The sequence below is a fragment of the Leptodactylus fuscus genome, chromosome 3 (assembly GCF_031893055.1).
Source record: "Leptodactylus fuscus isolate aLepFus1 chromosome 3, aLepFus1.hap2, whole genome shotgun sequence".
NCBI classification, from domain to species: domain Eukaryota; kingdom Metazoa; phylum Chordata; class Amphibia; order Anura; family Leptodactylidae; genus Leptodactylus; species Leptodactylus fuscus.
The window spans coordinates 56,586,601-56,610,781 of record NC_134267.1 but is presented as its reverse complement, the minus strand read 5'-3'; the positions used below and the strand labels follow the sequence as shown (position 1 = coordinate 56,610,781).

Here is a 24,181-nt window from a genome sequence, read left to right as displayed (position 1 = left end):
CTATAATTCAGCCCAGCAACTTTATAACTCCATAAAATAAGAACTCGAGCCAATAGTTCTGATTATTACCATGTTATCTTACAGAGCCCCGGATAAAGCAATATACTGTATGCCTTTCAGTACTAGGTCACATAATTGTAGAAGTATAATAAAACTTATCAACAGGAATGTCTTTGTGTTGCCAAAATCATATAACACAATTCATACTTGTATTTGTCACTTTGTAGACAGTTCAGTCTGTGCCGTTAAAGAACCTATTGTATGTGTATCCATTTACCGAGCTCAATGCCATATGTTTTCAGTAATAAATGAAACATGAAAATTTGATGGAATCCAACCAAAGCAAACAGAAGGGGTCAGGATCAATTGCACTATAATTAGAAAATGTCTTACTTGTTTCTGTTCCTAGATGACATAATAATTAACAATAAGACTCACATTTAACAGTAGTCCCATTCTTGGGCTGAGAAAGGAAGATAGATGCTTTAAGTCTAACTGACTTATAATAATGAGACCAATCCACTACTAGCAGATATCTACATTTTGCAATTTTTTTGGTTTTGTTTGAATATTTTAATGTGCTTTATGGCAAGTATCTATTTATGACCAAGAAAACAGCTAAACTGATAAGTCATCCTATGGTTTTGTCTATTTTAGATTTTTTTTACTCTTAGGACATGGTTTTCCCGGGGTAGATGAATCTGGTATGTACATGAAATGTACACAAAAACAAGGCTTCAGTGCTACAGCTAAGTCCCCATATCTTCATTGAAGCTTATTAACCAGAAAAAAAAGGAATAAACCAATCACCTCCGGTAATGACTTATTTCTCTTGAAACAAAAGGATTGGGCATGTGAAATTGAACATGCCTGATCCTTCATCTGCCCAACATAGAGCCCAGATACAAATCAAATAGTCGCTCTACCCAGTTGGTTTAGTCAGTGTTTGTATATGGGAAACTTGAGTAGAGAAGGAAGACCACTTATGGTCCGACACAACCATCTATAGCTGTAAAACCCCCAGTAAACGTAATGTGTCAACCAAAGTTGTTGTACAGTAAATATAAGCCAAGAGAACCTAGCTTTATATAGACCAGTGATTTCCAAAGTGGTCCAGGTGGACCCTCAGGGGTCCACAGGAGACTCAACGGGTGTCTATGTTAGATCTAATCTTCACATTTTTTGATGAGTTTTGGGAATATGGTAGAAATGTAGCAGCAGGGGGTCCACCGAAACCAGTAAAATTTTGAAAGTGGTCTATGAGAAAAAAAGGTTTGGGAACCTCTGATATAGACTGACTACTACTCCTGGCAGCCATGTATTCCTCTGGACTCGTCTGTGCAATGGCCACTTGTCATTATTTTAAAATATTTAGACATTCCCATGAATAAAAAAAAAACACTTTGGATTGTTGGTTTATTAAGCAGATGCAATGCTCAATAAAAGGATTGTGATCATACTTGAAAGTACTCAGCAGTCTTAGTGTACTTTTAAGACTGCGGTTGAATGAAGGACCACATGGTAGAACCTTGCCAAGAATTGGACATTCGAAGTGTTTTAGAAACGCGCCTTTGTGTGGGGTCAAAAGATCCTGGGAAAAGTGGAATTTAACTAGAACAATGGTTAAAACCTCTTAGAATAGTTGAAGGACTTTTCACCCACATGTTCTTGAAGGTGTTAATGGAATTTGGAATGGAGCAAAAGAAAAGCTACAGATGTAGTTCTTTGTCTCGGCTTCTTGAACATGTTAGACATGTTCCATATTTTTGTAATACTTTTGGTTGGAAAAACTATACACCAAGAGTTCCCAAAAAGTATTGAGGGTTCACAGTTCACTAACATTTGTCCTGCTTTTGCAAATACTTCTTGTCTTGTGCACCAATGTATACGAGAGAGTGGCAATGCAGATTCAATAACCTTCGCAAGTGGGAAAGGGAAGCATGAGATGTTTATAAGGGTGGTGGAAAATGTGGTTTGGTTTTATTACACTTTTATAGGACAAGGTTAAATGAGGTTAAATATCTACCTGAATATAATACAGGGTCATAATTATTACGTAAACCAAATGTTTATACCAATTGAAATGTTCCCATTTGTAGATTCTTAGGATCTAGATGTTAACTTTGCAGACTGATATGTATGGCAGTCGCACTGACCTCATGTTGTGCTTTTAATGTACAAAACTATGTACCATCGGAGGCTTTGCAGGTACATTCATGAAATCTATTTTAGTAATGGTTACCTGACTTAGGAATATTGGTAAATACTAGAGATGAGCGAGTAGTACTCGATCGAGTAGGTATTCGATCGAATACTACAGTATTCGAAATACTCGTACTCAATCGAGTACCACTCGCTGTTCGAATGTAAAAGTTCGATGCAGAACCAGCATTGATTGGCCGAATGCTATACAGTTGGCCAATCAACGCTGGTTCTTCTCCTACCTTTAGAAGTCTTCTCCGTGCAGCTTCCCCAAGGCGTCTTCCGGCTCTTCATTCACTCTTCCAGGCATCTTGCCTGGGCAGAGCCGACTGCGCATGTCCGCTTGTAGTGCGGGCATGCACAGTCGGCTCTGCCCAGGCCCGATGCCTGGCAGAGTGAATTCAGAGCCGGAAGATGCCGCGGGGACGCTGCAAGGAGAAGACTGCACGGAGGATCCAGCCTGACCCTCACTCGTGGACTTGGTAAGTATAATTTGATTGAATGTTGCCTACCCCTGAAACGAGCATTTTTCCCCCATAGACTATAATAGGGTTCAATATTCGATTCGAGTAGTCGAATATTGAGGGGCTACTCGAAACGAATATCGAACCTCGAACATTTTAATGTTCACTCATCTCTAGTAAATACCAACATCAATCTAAAGGAAAACTAAAGCCACACTTCCTAAGCAAAATACTACTTAGTTGTCATTACAGTTCCTCCAGTAGACTTTCATTGTCACGCCTAACCAGAAAACTAAAATATTGGATAGCATTTACCATGGACCATATTATGTCATTCTAAATCCTGTACTTCATGGGAATGATAGTTTTCAAAGTGAGAAATGAATAGAGAAGAACTCAAATCTAAGGGAAAGCTCCATTCTTCCATCCTGAAGTTCTAATCTGACATTTTCTTTCATGTGGACTCTGTTTCGAGGCGTAATTGTCCGTCTTTTATTTATACACCCAAACAGTCCATAGCCATTAGCTTTGTTTTCTCCATCAATAGCCGCTGCACCGAGCATTTGAAGCCAGAGAAATCAAGCTTACTATCTGTCAGCTGCACAAGAGAAAGGGGAACCGGGCCAATATTATCAATGCACTTGAAATAGGATTGTCATTAATACCTTTTGTAAAGCAGCTTCACTATTCAGAAGCAGCCAACCTTGTCTGTGGATGAAAATGGGCACCTGATTAAATTGGAATGAAGGTTAATTATGTTAAGGGAGCGATGAGGGTTGGTAGGCAGGAGAATCTGGACAAAGCCAGATAACGTTGAAATACAGAACAGATGTGTTACGTAGATCTGAGCATATCATTAAACCATTGGTATGCGGGGCTCTGCCGTACATATCATAGTAGTATGCTAATTCTGCTTTTATACAAAGACAGTTGGAATAAGAAGTAGAAAAAAACACAGGGGTTGGCTCAGGGGTTGGCACTAGGGCCGGGGATTGGAAGGCAATATCTGCTTGGAGTCTTTATGCTTTCACTGTGTTCATGTGGGTTTCTTCTGAGTACCCCCTTTTCCTACAATTAAACATATCCAGGGTAGTTGACTTCCAATAACATTGGAATAATAATATATTATGTATTAATAACAAGTTACTCCATATCGACTGGATAAAGGATAGCTGCTAGATCTATCAAGGTTCATCCACTGACACCAAGCAGTTTTGCTCTCCATTTAATTCTACATGACTGCTGGATATGGACAAGCACTATACACTCATCTTTTCTTTGACAGTCCTATAGAGATGAATGAAGCGACAGCCCATATGTACAACTGTTGTTGTACATATTATACCTCAGAGTATAATGTTAGCAGTTTATGCTGATGGTTCGCAGACCCGCGGCCCCAATTTCCAATCCCCAGTCCTGTTCACATCCGCATCTACAGTAGAAGAAGCACAGGCGGTCGTGAGTAGGAGCGAGGATCGGTAAGTAAATAGGGCCCATTACTTACTGGGATTACTACAGCAGGTAACGAACAGCCTATTAAAATATTTAAAAAAAACCCATCAGGGCCCTGCTGTGCCCCCTAATGTCTGGGGCCCTGTTGCAGCGGCTACTGCTGCTACCCCGGTAGTTACACCCCTAGCATACGTTATGTTCTACATCTTAATGAAGCGGTATACCTATACAGTTGACTCTCTTTCTAGGTAAATTAATATCCCAAGAATTTGTAATCTCTGCATACAATACACAATACACAGTGGGATTATTATGACTGTTTCACAATGCTGTAAGGTTCTCATCAATAAGTTATGAAGAGTTGACTGTTCCTTCTTTTTGGAAGAATTCCTAAAAATGCTGCTGGACAAGTTTAGTAATTGCATGATATCATAGGGCTTGGTTAATGTAAAAGGTTATGTACTGTATATTCTGCTTTTAGTTCTGTTTTTCTTCTTTCTCAGTTTCACGGCCCATACTTCAGTCTGCACGCACCTGTTGAAGACAATCATTTACATTGACAACTCGTTTTCTGATCCCATCGGCAAAATAAATGTTTACTGAAATATAACGTTGTTTGGCTTTGTGACGGAAACAATAACCCGCTCTTTATTCCTACATAAAGCTGCCAAGGAACAAAGGGCTTTGTAATTTAAAGCTAAACACATAAAGAGAAGCATATGTACACAATGGCAGTAGCGCCAATGGAAGGATATAGAAATCCATAGCAAATGAACCAACAGGAAAACTGATTTTCCTAATGGATTTTCTGCTGTTAAAGGCTAGGCTCACTATTTCCGAATTTTTTTGTATTCAGTTAACATATAGATAAGGAACCATTAAGTATTTAAAGGTGTTTTCTGAGGACCTAACCTTAGGAGAGATCATTAATATTTGATCAGTAAGGATTTGACACTCAGAACCCCCATCGATCAGTTGCTTGAGCAGGCTGCAGGGTCCAGTTGAGTGTTGCATCCTCTTCACTGAATATCCAGCAAAACGCCATACGCCTCCTAGGGGCTGTGCTTGGTATTGCACCTCAGCCCCATTCACTTGTTACTGTATCATGTGAATGATGAATGTGATGTCATCAGTGCAGGATTTACCAATAGGCTAACTAGGCTTCAGCCTAGGGCCTCAAGATCAAGAGGGGCCTACATTCAAATTATTAGCAAAATTAAAATGACACTATTCTAAAAACAGTGAACACTAAAACACAGCCGAAAATAAGGAGAAATTCTATGCATATGACTAATAAACAAACATAAAAATGTATTGGTTAAGATTGTGGCGGAGCTACCACCAGAGGGCAGCAACAACTTGCCCGCGACATACAAAAACCGGAAGCTGACGTCTCTTCTACTTTGTATTCAACGTGGTGAGCAGCAACGAAGGATCGCGCTCTCAACAATAAAGTATCTGTTCAGCTAATCTAAGAATGAGTAAAAAATTTTAAAGTGGCGCTTCCAAACGAAAGAAAAAGAAGCTACAAGAGTATGAGGCAAAGAAACTAACGCCGATTACTTCTTACATGCGTGTGCCAACTAGTACTACTCAATTGGATGCAATGCAGCACGTTGTATGGAGGACACGGCTGCTGCACCAACTCAAAGTGAAAATATGGAACTAATTCAAGAGCAACTTACTGAACACGAATATACAAACGAGCCACAAGAAAATAATACGAATATTACAATTTTTTTTTAGACAACTAATGAGAAACACCATGTTCAAGATGTTGCAAATTTTTTTTTTATTTATTATCCGTGTCACATTTTTTATAAAGGGTAGTACCAATAACAACATGTTTCATTTAACATATTAATATATATCACAGTAATTATATATTTTATTATCTCTCATATAATTTACAAACTTAAAAATGGGAGGTGAAAGGGCCTCATAAGTGGAATAGCCTAGGGCTTCTTTTCATCCAAATCCGGCACTGGATGTCATTAGCCCAGGGAAGTGGCTGTGGTGCTCACAAACAGCTCTTTACAGCTGATATGTGAGGAATCTGGGTATTAAACCCAACAAATCACATATTAATGACCTATCCAAAGGATAAATCATCAATTTGTAAGTCCCAGAAAACTCCTTTAGGCCGGGGCCCCCCGAAGCTTAAACACCGTGATTTGCCCGTGGACGCCACTGGAAAAATCACAGCGTTTTACAGTCAGGGCAAAGTGGATGGGATTCTAGTGAATCCCATGCCGACTTTGTGGTAAAAACCACGACATGATTTCCAAAAATGGTGCAGTTTTGGAAATCACAGCATGTCAATTATATCTACGGAAACGCTGGCAGTTTCCCCATAGGAGTAATTGAAACAGAAAGTCTGCAAGGGAAACCTCTGTAAAAAGGGAAACCTCTGCAAACTTTCTGTCTAAAGTGCTGTGGGAAGATCCACAATGCCTTGCCACCACAGTTTTTCCCATAGAGCTTTTTTGTTGCGGGATGCCCTGTGGGGCCTTAGCCTAAGGCTAAGACCCCACGCTGCCGAAACGCAGCTTTTTTTGTTGCATATTTTGTTGCGTTTTTTTGAGCCAAAGCCAGGACTGGAATGAGTAGAAGATAGAAGTAGAAGCATTTCCTATATATTTCCAAATCCTTTTATAGAAATTCTTGAGTTTGGCTCAAATACTGCAACATAAAATGCTGCATTTCCACAATGTGTGGCCTTAGCCTAAAGGCTCAAAAAAACCACAACAAAGTCTACAACAAAAAAAGCTGCGTTTCCAAAATGTGGGGCCTTAGCCTTAAAGAGGACCTTTCATGGTTTGGGGCACAGGCAGTTCTATATACTGCTGGAAAGCCGACAGTGCGCTGAATTCAGTGCACTATTGGCTTTCTCGATCTGTGCCCCGGGTGAAGAGCTATCGGCTCCGGTACCGTAGCTCTTTACAGTCAGAAGGGTGTTCCTGACAGTCAGTCAGGTACGTCCTTCTTCAGAGCAGTACCTATCGCACTGTACAGTGTGAGCAGGGAGGAACGCCCCCTCCCCTCCTGATAATACTCCTCTATGGGCGAGCACTGTGAGGAGAGGTAGGAGGCTTTCCTCCCCGCTCACACTGTACAGCGCAATAGGCGCTGCTTTGAAGAAGGACGTACCTGACTGACAGAAACGCCCTTCTGACTGTAAAGAGCTACGGTACAGAACCGAAAGCTCTTTGTCCGGGGCACAGATTGGGAAAGCCAATGACTATTTTGGCTGACATGACGAAAGTCATTTCTGGGACAATTTCACTTACTCTATGAGTTATCTGCTATAGCAATCACTGATTATTTGGCTGTTTTTGATACTTCTTTTGCACTTTGCTATTTAGATTAGTTTTAAGGTCAAAGATCTTGAATGTACCATTGTCTATTGCATACAGAAAGATGAAATCCAATGGACATGCATTGTGTCGGGAGCGTTCAAGAGCAAAGAGTATGTTATTTGTCTAAAAGGACAAGACAGCTGGTGTTCCCAGTGAAGAGAAAATTATCTGCTGAGGGGGAGAATATTTAATTGAACACAGGGATTTCAGTGTGTAGTGACCTTGTAAAGTAGCAAAAGGGAATCCAAAAAGGTCAGAATGAAATCTAAAACTTGACAAATTATTGGCTAAAAAACAATAAGAACTATACAACTTTACCAGTTTTTAACAAACACCGGAGACAGACTTTCTATTAAAGAAATCTTCGCTTAAGCTTTTCAGTTTTAATTGTTAAAAATAAAATAATTTTCCAACCAAACAATTGTGTGTAAAGACTAAAACTTAACTTTTATTGAATAACCTAAAGAAACAAGTGTGCTAAAAAAGTGTGGGATACTAACAAGGGTCTATCTTTTTAGGATGGTTTAGGGAGAAGGGGTCATTCCAGGTGTTAGGGGCTCAAGACCCCTGAGTTATGTTGTCGTAGTTCTAATTGATCAGGAAGGATTTCACGAGCTCGGGGGAAACACAACACAGACGCAGCTGTCAGTGATTCACAGGTATATCTCTCTGGTTTGTCCAAAAAAGGCCCCCATAAATCCTGTAAGTGTCTCATCACTTAATGTATCCTTATAAAGGCCAACTATCATCTAGGCTTCCTATGTATAGTGTAACCCACTGAAGCCAAAGAAGATGCCATTCGTGTTTTATTAGCAATAGCCAGCACTAGCATGAACAATCAAAATTGTTAGGAGTGAATCAGAACCACCCCAGCAGCGAGACTGTATTAACTCAAATATATGTATATATTTTTCACTCAGCTCATAAGGGATAGGTTGCACATTCCTACTTTATTGGTCACTAAATGAGACCCTGTTTCGCTCACCCCTATACTCAAAAAAAGGCTAAGTGACTAGAGAATATAAAACTACTCATACCACATACATAATCTAAAGCGCTATACGTTCCTCTACACTGCCACTACAGTGACTTGGTTCATATGCATGTATTGCTGTAGCAGTTATATTAGTAGCTCCGCTATTGGTTCCCTAGCCGTCAGTACAGGTACTATTACAATAATCTGCTTGGCTAGTTGCAGAGTCGATGCTAACTAGCCAATATACCACACATAAAAATAAAAGCGCTGTGCATTCCACACACAGCCGCTACAGCGACCTGGTTCGCATGCGCATCTTATTATAGTGGTTTGTATTAACAATCCTGCTACCAATACACTGATAGCTAAGTCAGGCTCAGGTATATGGGGTCTGCTTCTCCAATACTACCGAAGGTCAGAGGGTAACTACCAGTTTCAACCATGACCTATAGATTGAATCTCTGCACTCTCCCTAAATGCAAATAATGGCTGCTCTTGCCCTCCTAACATCTCCTAGCCTACATGTTTCCACTGTGAGGTTTCATCAGGGGATAATTCTAATCTATATGCAAGTAAACCCCCCGAACAGAAACCTATACACATTAAAAAGCAGTTACCTTCAGGAAACCCATGGACCCCATAGACTATAATGGGGTCCGTTCGGTTTCTGCTCGGTTTCCGCACAAAACATACGAAGAGAAAAATGCTGCTTGCGAACGGAAACCACGCAAACCCCATTATAGTCTATGAGGTCTGCAGGTTTCCCAGGTAGCCACTTTTTAATGTGCATAAGTTTCCTTTCCAGGGGGGGTCCCCAAGTGGACTTCCCCTGAATGGAAACCCGAATGCAGATGTGAAATGGGCCTAACTATTCAAACTCTTATACCGTACATACAGTATATGAAACTTCAAATTAAGCAAACCTTTCCAGTCCCCATCCATAAAGTCATAAAGTAACATATATAAAATATCGAGTTGTATATACTATGTGACAAACATTAGAAAAATATGGAAAATATGGCTAATATTTCCAAAAAACCGCTTCAGACCATGTTCTTTTATTACATAAACGTCCTTCCTGTTCCTTGCTTATTAAACCTACAAATACTATAACTAGTGTATGTGAGCGTCTTAGCAATGTGTTACAATATGTATGTTGAAAGTACATCTGAAATGAAAGAATGTATTAAGCAGATTTCGGAGGGAAAAAGCTAAATATTAAATTTGAAAATAATAATAATAATAATAATAATAATAATAATTCAGTATTGTACGGTAATTAACTCTTCAATCCTAATAGCACATTTCAGGAATTCCTATTTTGGCTGTCCAAATATATACCGTATATTTTTTAGGAAAGTCACTTAATATGCAAACAATTACTGAGGTAACTGACAACAGGCGTGAAATTTAATGTGGAGATGTCAATCTTTATATTAACTTGGTTGGTTCTGACCTGATCCGAATATAAATGGGCAAATCCAAAAAAAAATTATTAGTTGCAAATCTCAGGCCTGACAAATAGATTAGATTAGTTTTACTATAGTCTTCAGATTTGATGTCATACTTGAGAATACAATTGTCAGGAAATCCTAATGATCTGAAATGCATTTATTATACTATAGAACAGAGCACTAATACTTCACGGCTTTATCGACGAGAGATCCAGTTTCTTACACTCTTGAGGAGAAATATTTACATAGCAATAATTTTATGGACATAAAACTGTGCTGAGAAAATCCGGAATGACAGCTGCGGAAAGCGTGGAAAATGAAATTAACTTGATGCATGACGTTGGTTTGTTGATGAGCTTTGCACTTCACTTACTTCATGCTACACATAAATAATAACAGCTTAAATAGTAATAAAGGGCTCATGCACAAGGCCATGCTGTATTGCATAGAGTCTGTGTGGCAACGCATGTGTATGTGCTTATGGTTGCAATATTGCATATTACAGATCTCTAAACTTTGTACGCTACAATATAGAGTCTAGTAAAATACTAGTAGCAAAAGTGAGCGGGGCATGGCGGCAGCGGGGCCACCACCCATGCCATATTCATGATGGCAAAATCTATTTTTCACAAATATCAGATCTGTGGGTATCTGATAACCGACAACCCCATCGATTAGCTGTACACATAGAATGGAGCAAAGAGGCGGACATTGTTTTGGTGTAGAGGGCCCTGCCTGCAAGGACTTAATAGTCTATGAGGGAAGAGGGATAGAGACAGAACGTGAGGGGAGAGGCTGTTCAGATGGTGGTGTGGTGACAGTAGTGTTATTGGAGGTTGTAGGCCTTCCTGAATAGATGAGTCTTCAGGGCCTTCTTGAAGCTTGTGATTGTGGGGGTTAGTCTTATGTGTCTTGGTAAGGAGTTCCAGAGTATGGGGGATGCACGAGAGAAATCTTGGAGACGGTTGTGTGAGAAGCGGATGAGAGCAGAGCAGGAGGTCTTTGGAGGATCTGAGGTTACGTTTGGGCAGGTAGCGGGAGATTAGGTCAGAGATATATGGAGGGGCCAGGTTGTGGATGGCTTTGTATGTCAGTGTTAGTACTTCAACTCTATTCACTGGGCAATCGGCAGCCAATGAAGGGATTGGCAGAGGGGAGCAGCTAATGAAGAACGGGGGGGGCGAGGTGTATTAAGCAAGCAGCACAGTTTATGGTGGACTGGAGGTGGACAAGAGCAATCGCTGGAAGGCCATGGAGAAGGGTGTTACAGTAATCTAAGTGGAAGATTATGAAAGCGTGGACGAGCATCTTGGTAGTTTCAAGGTTGAGAAACGAGTGGATTTGATGAATGTTCTTGAGTTGGAGGCAGCAGGAGGTGTTGAGGGTTTGGATGTGCGACTTGAAGGATAGGTCAGAGTCCAAGGTTATCCCAAGGCAACGGACTTGTGGGAGAGGGGTAAGCATGGTTCCATTAACTTTGATAGATGGGTCAGGTAGAGGGACTGTACGTCATCAACTGTGTTACTTTGAGCATTTTTTATTAAACAAAGTCCCAACATTGTACCATAATATATAAAAATGCCAGGATTTAGGCTGGTATACAATTCATTTAGATAGATGATAGGTGCTCAGTCAGAAAAGGTAGTAAAGACAATGGGCTGAGCAGAACAAGGCAATCAAAAAGCAAAATAACACACACAACACAATCTGCAAGAAGTATACCATTTTCTGTAAAGAGTTAAAAGCAAGACCGTATTTAATGGATGTGTGACCCACCACCGATTTAGTGCAATTACGGTGCAGTTCTCCTTTTTTCCTGATGGCCATACCTATACACATCTTAAATGACTAGGACGGATCTTTTCAGTTTGTAAAGATGCTAGACAAAAAGAGAAAAATTAATGGAAACCTATCCTGAAACATTAGCCTTAGCACTGTGTAAAGGTGTCCTTTGACTGGAATGTCTTGGCTCTGCGTGAGAATCCTTTCCATTCTTTGTGTCCTGCAGGTATTGCCAACCAGGTCTCAGCAGAGATGCCAGATAAAACACCAGAGGGTACAGAAACCACATCGCAGAATGAAGGTGAGTATTATGTTGCTGATGGAGAGAAGCCTTTCTGTTTCCCAGCTGTAGTGCAATACAATATAGCAGTGCATAGTTTCTGCAAGGAGTTTTATACTCTGCAGTCATACATAGTTCTTGTATATTTATACCATGTGTTTCTTCATTTACATGTTATTTTCATGCCTCTTACCATTAAAAATTATATTGCACATTTAAAATGTAGTATACAATACATGTATGTAAATGATGTACAACAAAATGTGTAAAAAAATGTATTTGATACATTAACTCTTTGGTTCAATATTCAACTTTTTCATTAAGACATTGCAGCATGAATTGAGCATACAAGTTACCCTTTGTGTACCTCGCCTTCCATATTAAGAAAAAGAATTATGGTTTGCTATTTTACTTTTTGTACTTCTAAGTGCTCGTTCACATCTGCGCCCATACTCCGTTCTGCAGGTTTCCGTTTCCTGCCCAAAACAGGGGCAGGAGACGGAAACCTGCCGGCATGTTTCAATCCCATTTGAATGGGCTTGAAAAGTCTCTGGCTGTGTGCGCCGGTGAGCGTTTTAAGCGCTCCACGGCGAAACCATTTTTTTTAAAACTGGACACAAAGTCGGATATGTAGTACTCTGTGTCTGGTTTAAAAAAAAAAACGGTTTCGCCGCGAAGCACATAAAACACTCATGGTGCTCACGGCCAGACTTGGCATGACAGGTTTACGTCTTCTGCATGCAGAAGACGGAAACCTGAAAACGGAGTTCAGGCGCTGGTGTGAACCCGTCAGGATGGACATACCATGGGTGCAGCTTGTGCTGCTGCTCAGGGGGCCAGTAGGTCAACTGAAGAGCGACTGTCTACCGTCTGGCAGAAGGAATGTCAGCAGCAGTCCCCACATCAGTGTGCAGAGGTAGGGTTCCACACTAAAAAGTTTAGAAGACGGAACCTCACACTTCTTTATTTTGCAATTTAATAGATAGATTTATTGGCAGCAGCAATTCCAAAAGTGCAACTTTTTGGTCTCGCAACCTAAGTTAAGTCACTGTACAGAATACAGGTGCATGGAGGGGGGGGGGGGCGAAGTTGCTGTAGAAAGAGATCCTGATGAAGGTCATGAGACCGAAACGTTGTACTATTAGAGTTGCTGTTGTTAATAAATCTATCAACTTGATTGCATATTGAAAGGAGTACGAGGTACCTTTTTCTATAGGCCTTCTACTGTCTATTACATTGCAGGTAAGTGTCATGAACATCATACCTACCGATTACTGGTTGTTAGAAAGGCATAAAGAAGTGCGATGTGCTGAAATACTGGAAATCAAGGGGGTCATAACGTTTTTTGTACTGTGGCCCTCAGTTACCTGCGCCCATCCCTGCTAAGGAAGTTATCTGGTATTACTTATAGGGAATCTGTCAGACTGAGATGTCTCCATCATGACTGGCCTTTATCCCATCCACTTTTCTCAAAAGTGGTAAGCAGGTTATTTTTTTTTGGCATGCCTGAGCCAAAAGGCACCAATTATACATAAGTAAAGGGGGTGGGAACAGTTTATTAAATTTTCACCATACATGGGTGCACCATGTGGTAGCACACAGAGTACCTGCAGACTTCTGTGTGCATTATGCCTAAGGCTGGGGTGATATGGAGACTCTCTGTAGCAAAGCTTTCCAATATTCATTTTCAAGCTACAGAATATTAAACAATAGAGTTACTTGTGTCTATTCACTGAACAGTTAAAGCTGGAATACTGCGATACAAAATGTGTAGCCCAGTCTGAAAACCTAGTATAATTTAATACTGTACATCTATTGCATTCATTGATTAGAATAGAGAGGTGACTATGCATGTACTTTGCGTATTCACCAAAGGATCCTCATAAAAATATTTAATCTATACACTTCCATTAGGATTACTCCTGTTACCTTCAATGATATAAGTGTAGATCCACATGTACATAGCTCGTGTGTTCGAAACCTGGGCAGAGGCATGCTGGTCTCTGGCATCTCCATACTATATAGCTGCAGACACTCTAGATGCCACCATATGGCTGCGTGGCAAGGTTTCACAATGTTACTTATGCTAGATTTTGTAAGAAATAGAGATGAGCGAACAGTGTTCTATCGAACACATGTTCGATCGGATATCAGGGTGTTCGCCATGTTCGAATCGAATCGAACACCACGTGGTAAAGTGCGCCAAAATTCGATTCCCCTCCCACCTTCCCTGGCGCCTTTTTTGCACCAATAACAGCGCAGGGGAGGTGGGACAGGAACTACGACACTGGGGGCATTGAAAAAAATTGGAAAAAGTCATTGGCTGCCGAAATCAGGTGACCTCCATTTTAGACGAATAGTGGATTTCAAATCCGGGTCATATGAGAATGTGAACTTTGTGACTATGAGACAGGGATAGCTGTACAGGCAGGGATAGCTAGGGATAACCTTTATTTAGGGGGGAATGTTATTAAAAATAACTTTTTGGGGCTCTATCGGGTGTGTAATTGTGATTTTTGTGAGATAAACTTTTTCCCATAGGGATGCATTGGCCAGCGCTGATTGGCCGAATTCCGTACTCTGGCCAATCAGTGCTGGCCAATGCATTCTATTAGCTTGATGAAGCAGAGTGTGCACAAGGGTTCAAGCGCACCCTCGGCTCTGATGTAGCAGAGCCGAGGCTGCACAAGGGTTCAAGCGCACCCTCGGCTCTGATGTAGGAGAGCCGAGGGTGCACTTGAACCCTTGTGCACCCTCAGCTCTGCTACATCAGAGCCGAGGGTGCGCTTGAACCCTTGTGCACACTCTGCTTCATCAAGCTAATAGAATGCATTGGCCAGCGCTGATTGGCCAATGTATTCTATTAGCCTGATGAAGTAGAGCTGAATGTGTGTGCTAAGCACACACATTCAGCTCTACTTCATCGGGCTAATAGAATGCATTGGCCAGCGCTGATTGGCCAGAGTACGGAACTCGACCAATCAGCGCTGGCTCTGCTGGAGGAGGCGGAGTCTAAGATCGCTCCACACCAGTCTCCATTCAGGTCCGACCTTAGACTCCGCCTCCTCCGGCAGAGCCAGCGCTGATTGGCCGAATTCCGTACTCTGGCCAATCAGCACTGGCTAATGCATTGTATTGGCTTGATGAAGCAGTGCTGAATGTGTGTGCTTAGCACACACATTCAGCTCTACTTCATCGGGCTAATAGAATGCATTGGCCAATCAGCGCTGGCCAATGCATTCTATTAGCGTGAACTGAGTTTGCACAGGGGTTCTAGTGCACCCTCGGCTCTGCTACATCAGATTGCTACATCTGATGTAGCAGTGCCGAGTGTGCATCAGATGTGTAGTTGAGCAAAACTGACTCAGCACTGCTAAGTCTGCATTCGCATAGGAATGCATTGGCCAGCCTTCGGCCAATCAGCGCTGGCTCTGCCGGAGGAGGCGGAGTCTAAGGTCGGACCTGAATGGAGACTGGTGTGGAGCGATCTTAGACTCCGCCTCCTCCAGCAGAGCCAGCGCTGATTGGCCGAATTCCGTACTCTGGCCAATCAGCACTGGCTAATGCATTGTATTGGCTTGATGAAGCAGTGCTGAATGTGTGTGCTTAGCACACACATTCAGCTCTACTTCATCGGGCTAATAGAATGCATTGGCCAATCAGCGCTGGCCAATGCATTCTATTAGCGTGAACTGAGTTTGCACAGGGGTTCTAGTGCACCCTCGGCTCTGCTACATCAGATTGCTACATCTGATGTAGCAGTGCCGAGTGTGCATCAGATGTGTAGTTGAGCAAAACTGACTCAGCACTGCTAAGTCTGCATTCGCATAGGAATGCATTGGCCAGCCTTCGGCCAATCAGCGCTGGCTCTGCCGGAGGAGGCGGAGTCTAAGGTCGGACCTGAATGGAGACTGGTGTGGAGCTATCTTAGACTCCGCCTCCTCCAGCAGAGCCAGCGCTGATTGGTCGAGTTCCGTACTCTGGCCAATCAGCACTGGCCAATGCATTTCTATGGGGAAAAGTTAGCTTGCGAAAATCGCAAACTGACAGGGATTTCCATGAAATAAAGTGACTTTTATGCCCCCAGACATGCTTCCGCTGCTGTCCCAGTGTCATTCCAGGGTGTTGGTATCATTTCCTGGGGTGTCATAGTGGACTTGGTGACCCTCCAGACACGAATTTGGGTTTCCCCCTTAACGAGTTTATGTTCCCCATAGACTATAATGGGGTTCGAAACCCATTCGAACACTCGAACAGTGAGCGGCTGTTCGAATCGAATTTCGAACCTCGAACATTTTAGTGTTCGCTCATCTCTAGTAAGAAACTATAGTCTAGCCCTATAATGTTCTATAGGTGTGAGATCAGGTGCCACCACGGTGGCTCAGTGGTTAGCACTGAAGCCTTGTAGCGTTGGAGTCCTGGTGTTCAAATCTCACCAAGGGCAAAAAACTATCTGCAAGGAGTTTGTATGTTCTCCCCGTGTTAGTGTGGATTTCCATCCCATATTCTAAAGACATACTGATAGGGAAAAATGTACATTGTGATCTCTATGTGGGCTCACAATCTACATTTAAAAAAAAACAGTAAAGGGGATAATTAATTGTGCAACATGACTAATATGTAAATTATAGGCTAAAAAATAGGTGCCAAGTCGCTGAACACCGTCCCATCGGGATCCATATCTGGTTAGATATTGACTCAGCTTTCTCAGGGCTTGAGTGATCGAATCCTGAGAAAGCGGAGAATGGCCAGCAGCACTGCTCAACAAGCGAGAACTATCACAGGCCATGAGGAGCGCAGTGGTTCAGTGCCAAAATTCAGTGCGGTTTAACTTTAATCAAAGTACCTTAAAATATTCCAGGGTTTTTCTTGTTTTGTTGCCAGGCAGCACCACCGATAGACCTCCTCTCCCTTAGGCTAGGGCTACACTAGACTTTTTAACGCTCATTAGAAGTACAATGTCCAAAGGAATGCATTGGGTAACTTGCAATTCTCTCCTAAATCATTCCAGTCAAGCAAGTCCGTAGCAATATCATGAAGTAACATCAAAATTACTTGGAAATCTCGTAAAATCATTTTGTAAGGTTTTGATTACTCTATAGAAAAAAGTCCAGGTGTAGCCCTAACCTAATAGTTTTTGTTAGTATGCTCGATACAGATAGTCTGTAGATTTCGGAGTTGTTATAACCGCTCATGAATATGTTTAGTCTTGTAAACATGAAAAGCCTCAGGCCATACATTCTGCCAGCGTTGTCTCTTTTATTTCCCAGCATGGAACCAATGTCAATTAAGATTGATTTCTAGTTCGACATTCATTGCGTAACCACCTTGCTGGGGGCTGGCAGAATCACAAGGATCAGGTCTGGCCACAGATCCTTTCTATCCTGCAGCTCAACCTTTTTAAATCATTCTTTTCCCAATGATCATGTGTAAATCCAACCATATCCATTTGTTTGTGTGTTCAAGCCTTCTCAGAGGTGTACGTGGGGAAGATTTCCTGATGTATACCTACAACTGGAGGATCTGACACATGCCATTAGATAAACATACAGTACATTTGACTCCAACTGTAAAAAAAAAAAATATATACCACTGTAGCCCAATTTGGGGGAAATTTACTAAGATAAATATTCCGTGATTTTGCCTTAATGTGCCTCAAGAAACTTGTCCTATGGGTCAAAATTTTCCCCACCTTCATAGACACTGTGGTGCCAACCCCCTACCTTCATGAAATACATAAAAAATTATTCTCCCCAGCAATATTATATTTACAAATCAGTATGATCGAAGTATTTGTTCAAATGGACAATTTTTTGGCAAATCTTTTATATAAAAAAAGAACAGAAAATGAAATATGGAGGAGACATTGGGCTGTGACTGTTATTCTGCCATGATTTAAAGTAGGAACAGTTATGGAGAATTGTTTTAAAAACTTGAGTTTGGCCCAGCAAAATAACTTGGACAATGGGAATGGGAAGCTTTGTTTTTCCTACGTTTGCTAGACAGTATATCACCAGATTTCATATATTGTAACCGCTCCAAAGCTCCTACTGAGATATTCTGTACAAATGTTTACTCTGATCTTCAAGTAACCATCGAAAGTTTCAAAATGTTATTCTCAGACTCCTGCCGAGAGATGACTTCCACACCCCATTGTTCAGCTACATTTCCTACCTCTTTGTGCGCCCAAATCTAATGGGTGTTGTAGAAGCTAAACAAATCGGTGCTAGATATATTTATCTTGTATGTAGCTTCTATAGGTATAATATTAATATGAAACTCAATGGATAGAACATATACATTAAAATCAGTAAACATATCATTTATATAGGTAAATCATCTAAAGCCAACTATACTTCTATACATTCCTAGCCAAGCATGCATGTTTGTTTTTTTTATTGTACAAATAATACATGTTTTATTCCAAAAAGCAGACATAGGGACTATACATAAGGGTATTGTTAGGGCTTCTCCTAAACAGAACATTGAATTTTAGTGTTTGTTTTTTTGTTTTTTTTTTAACATTATCATGTCAATATCTATATTTTAAAAAAATTGTAAAAATTCTGCAGACTTCATTCTGTTCACTAAGCTTAATAATAAATTTCCCATAGACCTCACTAAACTCATTGAGACTATTGTGTCTATGGTCCACGTAAAACATATTTCTAAATCCCATAATCATATATAGGAAACAGAATTTATAAAGCAAATAGAATACAAAAATATACTACCGTATATACTCGAGTATAAGCCGAATTTTTTCAGCCCAGTTTTTGTGCTGAAAAAGCCTCCCTCGGCTTATACTCGAGTCAGCAAAAAAAAGAAAAATTATTATTTTTTTTTTTATTTTTTTTTTAGGAGGGGGGGGGGGGGGGTCTAGGACCAGCCACAATATCAATGCATAGAATCTCCCATAAAATAGTGCAAAAAAAAAATCAAAAAAATAGAAAGTTCTAAATCACTCCTTTCCCCAGAATACATACAAAAGTAGAAAATTACTATGAAACACAAACACATTAGATATCCCTGTGTCTGAAGGTGCCCGGTCTGAATATAGGGTATCTACAGTGCTCCTGTTCTGTCGGGAAGGGGTTAATAGAAGCACTGCATATAACCTATATTCAGCCAGACTGAATTCCAAGTGGGGGGAAAAAAACAGTCCTCAAGCTCAGGGAAGGGGCAAACAGACAACCAAAACACCCCCTCCCCTTCCCCAGCATCTACTGCACCCAAAAACTCCGACCATTTTCATTTTTGAAATTTTCCAGTAGCTGCTGCATTTCCCCCCCCCCCTCGGCTTATACTCGAGTCAATAAGTTTTCCCAGTTTTTTGTGGTAAAATTAGGGGGGTCGGCTTATATTCGGGTCGGCTTATACTCGAGTATATACGGTATATATTATTATGTATTAATATCAATACACTGTCACTAAAAGGGACCTCATAACTGTAATATTGTAAAATATTTAGTTAAAAAATTTAAATATATCTATAACTATATGGCAAGGATACTTAGTTATAGAACAAGTGTATATTGTATATGATGGTTGCAGCATGACTATTTCATGTATCTCTTTTTTATTGATATAGTCCAATAAAAATTATTTAAGCCTTAGCTCCACATGGCGTAAACGCTACAGTTTGGCCACGGTGGAATACGTTGCAGGAAAAAAAATGCGGCACAGCAAAGTGAGTGGGATTTTAGGAAATCCCATGCACACGTTGCGCAAAATATGTGCAGCAGACACATTGTGATTTCCAAAACCGTTGCAGTCTTGGAAATTGCAGCATTTGAATTAAATCTACGGAAATGAGGATGATTTCCCTATAGGTATAATGGAAACAGAAAGTGCTGCGGGAAAAAACATTTTTCGCTGCAGCCCACTACGTGGGGCCTCAGCCTAAAGCAGAGAATGCGATCCAATCTTCATGTTGTAAATATGAAGCGTATACAGAAAAAGAAGGAGACTTGCTTTATGCTGTGACGTAGGTGTTTAGAGTGAACATGAGAACATATACAGCTACTTATATTCACTCCACATACCTGCTTAAAATATTTGAAGATGTTGACCAGGAGTCTTCATGTGAATTACAGCATACTGACAGCTCAATTTACAGCTGCTGTTCATTTTACGATCTTGTTAGTTTTGTTTCTTTTTTAAGTCATGGCAACCACCACATATATCATTTTCACTAAGTAATAAGAAGAGTGTGGCAGGCAAAAATAAAGTAGAAACAATAAATAATCTGTATTACATGGAGGACATTACAGTCATCATGCAGTTTTGTGGCATCCATATTACATATCTACTGTATGTAAAAGGGAGCCTTTGTATCGTTTTGAACCATAAATTTGGTCACATTTTAAAAATTCAGATTTGCATTTGACTTGTATTCTGCTGATAGTGTCTACAGGGCAGTGGCATGGAATATTTTCATTTCCTCACAACCCTACAAGCAGTGACGTAACTAAAGTCTGTGGGCCCAAGTGCAAACCTATGTCTGGGCCTTCTACCTACAGCAAATTCTTGACAGTGATGGTTACAGGGCTCCACACAGTATAATATGCTCCAAAGTAGCCACAGACAGTTTTATATGCTTGACAGAGGACCCACACAGCATTATATGCTCCACAGTGGCCCCCATACAGCATTATATGCTCCACACTGGCAGCACACACAGTATAATATGCTCCTCACAGTGGTCCCACCCAGTATTATATGCTGCCAACAGTGGTCCCACCCAGTAGTATATATTCTGCAGTGGAGAGGTGAGTATATGAATTTATTCTTTTTCCGTCACCTCCCCTGGGTTGCCATTTATTGGAAAGGGACCTGGCCGCAGGCCCGATACTCCGCTGGGCCCGGTTGCGGTCGCACCCCCTGCAACCACAATCGTTATGTCACTGCATACAGGTTAATACATGAATCTCTCCTGTAGGAAAGGGAGTGATTTAAAGAACACTTTTCATGGGTTTGGGCACGGGTAGTTCTATATATCGCTGGAAAGCCGACAGTGTGCTGAATTCAGTGCACTGTTGGCTTTCGTGATCTGTGCCCCAGTACCGTAGCTCTTCACAGTCAGAAGGGCGTTTCTGACAGTCTGTCAGGAACGTCCTTCTCCACAGCAGCGCCTGTAGTGCTGTACAGTGTGAGCGGGGAGGAACGCTTCCCCCCCTCCTGATAGTGCTTGTCTATGGACGAGCACTTTGAGCAGAGGGTGGAGGCGTTCCTCCCCGGTCTCACAGTGTCATGCTATAGGCGCTGCTTTGGAGAAGGACGTTCCTGACTCATTCAAACCCAGAACTCCCTGCATGATGAAATTGCATGGACTGTTGCATATAACTTCTTTACAGACAACGAAAGAAGCGCCTTTCACAGCTACTACTGATTTTTAGACATGTTCCTTTCACACAGTTGTAATGGAGAGCATAGTTCCAATTTACTTGGAGGTGGGGTATACTTGTGGTTTCTTAGCAAAATATTGAGCCAGAGATAGTCATAATGTCCTCCAGCAGGTAGTGATGGGATGGGCTCTAGCTTCCTAGGTGTTGCTGTAAGATGGAGTCTGATCAGAAGGAAAGCCTCAAGACAGAAAATCAGGTGGAGGGAAATTTGTGTTTCTCTTTGAGGTCATTTTTTAGGCCTCTGCCCCACATTGCGTAAGCACAGTGTTTTACAGTCCCTGCATAGTGAATGGGATTCTAGTAAATCCCATCCACACAAGCGTTGAGGTTTTGGAAATTGCAGCATGTCAATTATACTTATGGAAATGCCAGCGGTTGTCCTATAGGTATAATGAAAGCAGAAAGTCCGGAGGGAAACCTTTTTTACTGCGGACCGCTATGTAGGGCGTTAGTCTAAAGCAACTTTGTTTTTAGTACATAGCTCATCTGCAAAGCTACATGACTCCATGGTTGCAGAGTACAGATAGAATGATTAGATATGATCCATATAATGCATAGTAGCACCCCTAGTACAAAATATAATTGATATTACATGTGCAGAACATTTCAGCTGAATGTACTATAGAATCTTAGCGATTTAATAGGTTACTGTGAAGTACTTTGCTCTCTGTTGTAGCTCGGTTTTGAAGAGCTTTTCATTGCCACTTTCCCACACTGGCCTCAGCTTCCAGCACAAGTACTTAAATATACATATGCAAAGGTAAGGGCTTAGAAATGCTAACTAGAATGACACATATTACAGAGAAAAGGAAAAAGAACAATATACATTTTTGAGTCAAGTGGGGAAATTCCACCTTGGAGTGAACGGCCCTTTAGGAGCCCTCGAAAAGGTGAATAGTATAGTAAGGGCTTATTCTTTTATAATCTGGATGGAGTTACATTCATTGTTATGGGAAAGTCCTTTTAGTGGCAGGGCCAAGTGCTATACAATAAGACTTAGTGTTGGAAAAGCAAATGTGCTTATTGAAAAGTCAGAAATATACTATGTCCTATAGTGTGAAATGTTGTAACAATTATACATTATACAAAATGCCATATGAAAAAGAAGTAAAAATGGTTGGATCCAAAATCAGCTACTAAGTAAACATGGAAACAGCTGTCCATATATACAGGGTGGGCAATAAGTATGGCTACACCCAGGGTGGGCCATAAGTATGGATACACCCAGATACAATGGAAGTGGTTACTGATATCACCTTACCGTTTCTGGCATATTAGTACATGGAAGGGGGGAAACATTTGAGGCCAGGTGATGCCCATGGTGGCCATCTGCAAAGCTGCCATTTTGTATTCAACTTCATCAATGGAAATGTAAATTCCACTGGGTATCTGCAATTGCCCACTCTGGGTGTATCTATACTTATGGCTCAACTGTACTTGTATAGGGTATACCATAAATTCATATGGGTTGGACAATCACTTTTTTTTTATGTAGATTGTGAGCCCCATATAGGGATCACAATGTACATTCTTTTTTTTTTCCTTTCAGTATGTTTTTGTAGAATGGGAGGAAATTCACACAAACACGGGGAGAACATACAAACTCCTTGCAGATGTTGTTCCTGGTGGGATTTGAACCCAGCACTGAAAGGCACCGTGTTGCCCCTAACTTGCATCTTTTTGTCATACAATAAGTCTCGGTTTTTTAAATAGTTTATAATGTATAAAGAGAACATGTCATGTAAAAATGGCCATCCGATTTATAGGTAGATAGTTACAGCAGGAGGAGCTGAGCAGATTGATGTATAGGTTTGTTGGAAAACATTCAGTATAACCTGTTATTTGTCCATTGAAAATCTCTGCTCTTCCTATGTTCAAGTGGTCAAGTAGGCGGTCCTATCAGTGACAGCCTTTCCTCTGACTTTGCATACAGAGATTGTTGCCATTCACTGATAGCTGTCAATCACTAATAGGACCGCCTCCTTGACGTCTTAGTATACTAAGAACAGAGATTTAAAAAGATAATTGATGGTTATACTGAATCTTATCTCACAAAACTATACATCAATCGGCTCAGCATCTTCTGCTCTATAACATGCTGTCTACTGATAACACTGCATTTTCCATTTCAACAAATTGCCTTTAAAAGATATGTCAGAAGATTTGCCCTACCAAACTACTCTCAGAGTTTAGTTGGGCACCTGTAATATGTGTAAATCTTTTTTTATTCCGTCCTGAGCTTAATCAATGAGAAAAACAATAAGAAAAATATATATTGAAATTAATTTATCTGTTTGAGGCAGCACGGTGGCTCTGTGGTTAGCCTTGCAGTGCTGGAGTCCTGGGTTCGAATCCTGCCAAGGACAACATTTGCAAGGAGTTTGTATGTTCTCCCCATGTTTGTGTGAGTTTCCTCCCACATTCCAAAGACATAGTGATAGGGGGGAAAAAATAAAAAAAAAATTATTTAAGTGTTTTCAAAACTGCTTTATACCATTGAGCGTTGTTAGTAAGTAGCTTTGTGTCACATGTCCACCATATTTAAGTTCTGCTTCTGATTCTTTTAAGCTGGCTGAATTTAGATGATTAAAGAAACCATTGTCCTAATAGAACCCACAAAGTAAATACTTTGAATCTGGTCTTTTGAGGCCACTGAAGGAAGTGGCTGTAAAAATGTCTTCATATAATAGGGAACACTTAAAAGTACTCCAAAAGGGTGTGGTATGTTCAGTACTACATGGAGAACAGCACGTTCTGCTAAAACTTCTTTTTTAAGTCACATCTCAACAAAGATGATTACTTTTA

General features: G+C 40.9%; 1 protein-coding gene across 1 annotated transcript in view; it reads left to right on the top strand.

Annotated features, from left to right (window-relative positions):
* PLEKHG1 (pleckstrin homology and RhoGEF domain containing G1) overlaps positions 1-24,181 on the top strand; it is a 176,177-nt gene that overhangs the window by 36,856 nt on the left and 115,140 nt on the right. Inside the window, exon 2 of the mRNA XM_075267625.1 lies at positions 11,916-11,990. Within this exon, the coding sequence (XP_075123726.1) occupies positions 11,942-11,990 (49 nt within the window). The 5' untranslated portion in view covers positions 11,916-11,941. The remainder of the gene's footprint in view (positions 1-11,915; positions 11,991-24,181) is intronic.